Source organism: Triticum dicoccoides, chromosome 2B (assembly GCF_002162155.2).
Source record: "Triticum dicoccoides isolate Atlit2015 ecotype Zavitan chromosome 2B, WEW_v2.0, whole genome shotgun sequence".
NCBI classification, from domain to species: Eukaryota; Viridiplantae; Streptophyta; class Magnoliopsida; order Poales; family Poaceae; genus Triticum; species Triticum dicoccoides.
In genome coordinates this window covers 165,514,896-165,517,798 of record NC_041383.1, presented here as the reverse complement: position 1 = coordinate 165,517,798, position 2,903 = coordinate 165,514,896, and the positions used below count along the sequence as shown (strand labels likewise).

The 2,903-nt window shown below is 49.8% G+C and overlaps 1 protein-coding gene across 1 annotated transcript; it reads right to left on the bottom strand.

The window, feature by feature from the left end:
- Window positions 1–325: 325 nt before the first annotated feature.
- Window positions 326–1,958, bottom strand: LOC119362806 (peroxidase 2-like). The gene is made up of 2 exons (XM_037628069.1): window positions 1,407–1,958; window positions 326–1,276 (listed from the first exon to the last, which is right to left on the bottom strand). Exons 1-2 carry the CDS (start codon window positions 1,923–1,925, stop codon window positions 491–493), a joined length of 1,305 nt encoding a protein of 434 aa, XP_037483966.1. The 5' UTR covers window positions 1,926–1,958; the 3' UTR covers window positions 326–490.
- Between the last annotated feature and the right edge of the window lie 945 nt (window positions 1,959–2,903).

Below are 2,903 nucleotides of genomic sequence, written 5' to 3'. Positions count from 1 at the left end.
GGGTGTTCTAGAAAATGACAGGTTTGACAGATCTCCACTTGTTGACCTAAAGAAAGAAGCTCTCAGTATTCTAAGATGCTAGCGAATGTGAAGATCTCCAAAATTAGCAGGAAAACTAATACAGTGGTCCACGAGATAGCTAAGTTTAGTTTTAATAATAAGTCTGACGGTATTCTTATTAATAGTGTTCCGGCATGTGTGGCAGCTGCTGTAATGAATGATTGTATTAACATTCTAAATTAATTAATATATGGTGGGGTTTTCAAAAAAAAGTATTCCCAATACTAAATAATGCTAAACAAAAAATGATTTATCACTCTCAATATAAAGTATTGCCGGTAGTTGACAGTAGTGGCATAATAAGGATTACAACACAAATGAATGAAATGAACCAGCGAGGAAAAAGCTTAGTGGAAAATACACTAGAAAGGAAACCAGAAGGCACACTCAAAAAGCATGAACTGAACAGTCTCTGCCGTCCAAGAGATCATCAACCGGTGTAGGGCTCGTTGACAAACCCGCACTTCTTCCTGATCTGGCCGTTGGTGTTGTTCTTCACCTCGATATTGCCCATCTTCACCATGGCATCCTCGAAATGTCTGTACCACAAGAAATCTCCGATCCACCACCAAGTGTACTTTTCCACCAGCTCCTTGGTCTCTGGTGACGTCATGAGCGTCGCGTCGGAGGTGAAGAGCACTTTGCGATCCATCACGTCCCTGTAGTACTGGCTGTCCAGCACGTCGGGGGTCTTGTAGTCCTGCGGCACCGTGGGATCATTCCCGGCGGGGCAGTCCTGGGTCAGCTTCCCAGCGTAAGTGGCATCCATCGACGTGGTGGAGTTGTCGTTGGCCGGTGGCTGGAGACGGTCGCGGAAGGAGGAGCAGTGCGAGCGGCCGATGCTGTGCGCGCCGGAAAGCGCAACCATGTCGGTTTGGCTGAGTCCCTTCTTGGCGAACATTTGTGTGAGGGTAGTGAGGTTGGCGAAGGGTGGGGGCAGGTTGGGGAGGGTCTTGTCTTTGAGGGACACCAATCCGTCGTAGCGGCCGGCCGGCATGTTGAAGTTTATTTTGTAGCCGCTGAGTAACTTGCTGGCGTCACGGCCTGCGAAGGCAACGATGTCGGCGCAGGAGACGACACCCGGACATTTTTCCTCGATCTTCTTCTTGGCCGCCTCTATCACTTCGAAGCCACGCAGGCTCAAGTTTGGGATACCGAGCATCTCCGGTTCAGGCTTGCCAGAGACATTGTTCAGCAGGACAGAGGCATCGCAACCCTGAAAAGCACGCCCAAGTAACATAAATGCATGCATGCAACGATACCATAGTTGGCTTCTCAGTCGTGGAGTGCACAACTAGGCGTATATCAATCTCTAAAACTTCACTTGCGTATGTATGTATGTGTACCTGGACAAAGCAGTCGTGAAAGAAGAGGCGGATGAGCCCGGCCTTCACGCCGGCGGTGGCGTTGCGCACGGCGTCCAGCACGATCTTCTCCGCGTCAGGGCACTTGTCATCGTAGTAGCCGACCTTGAGCCCGGTGGCAGGTGGAGGCGGGGTAGGGGTAGAAGACGGTGGGGGCGAGGCCGTGGTGGGAGTAGGACTGGTGGTGGGATAGCCTGGGGTAGGAGTAGGGCTCGGTGGGAGGGTAGCCGGTGGAGGTGGGGTAGGGCTCGTCGGAGAAGAAACCGGTGGGGGCGTGGCCGGCGTGGTGGGAGTTGGGCTAGGATAGCCCGGTGTAGGGCCAGGGGTAGGGCTGGGCGGAGGAGTAGCCGGTGGAGGTGGGGAAGGGCTCGGCGGAGGAGTAGCCGGTGGGGGCGGTGGTATGATGGGAGTGGGGTTGGGATAGGTGTAGCCGTAGCCGGATGCTTGACTGGCCACGGAACCGAGCAGCGCGAGCACGGCGAGAAGGGCAAGCTTGGCCATCTTCCTCTGCTCGGGTCAACTACTCCTGTTCGATCGAGGGAAGATGGGATGAGGAAAACTTGCTGTTCCGCATGCGTATTTATAGTCTCAATTACGGGGGAAATCGCAGGCATGCATGTGTGTATTCCGGCCGTTTGGAGCGCACGTTTGTGATGAGTCAAACCAGCTGCCGGCCGGCCGGGAACGTGGTGACCACAAAGCAAGTTGATGATATATGTGACGCGGTGGCAGCGGCACCAACATTGGTAGCGACTACGCAGGCATGATCGATTGCATATATGCGTCGGCAGGTAAGCAAATCAACCCGGCCGGTATATTACGACCCAAATGATAAGTCATACATCAGGTAAAAAAGGTGTGTGGCACTCCAGTGCTGACGTTTTTCAATGGCAATTCCAATTTCAGTGACACATGGTAAGTTTATGTCAAAAATAAACTGAAGCATGAAGTTGCCATGCTTGCGTATTAAAGTTGTCATCCTCGCCTAACTAAACTTGTCATCTAAAACATTCGGAATTGCCATGTCCTCGTACCTAACGAACGAGTGGTGCAACTGCAATTTTTTTCATCATTATATATCCCTGTGCCTCCTACTTGTGCAGCAAAAAAAAAATCCTACTTGTAATAAACTACGTACAGTAGAAGTTGAGATATCCCTGTTTTGTTTTATACTACTACTACAAGTAGAACCCTAATTTCCTTTGCAAGCTAGCTAGTAACTAGCAATGCCCGCGCGGCGACACGCCGCGCCCAGCCGATACGCCATGTTTGTATATGTTGTTTACATGTTACATGCTATAAATTTTAATTTGAAGGAAGTATGTGAGTAAGATTGTGATCATAAAAAAGGAAGACATGCATAAAAGTAAATTGAAAATGATACATTTATTGCCATCATGCGTGGTGCATATCAAGGAACATGAAGCACATGTTGATACATTTATAATAAGATTAAACACGGTAAAATCAACAACTTGG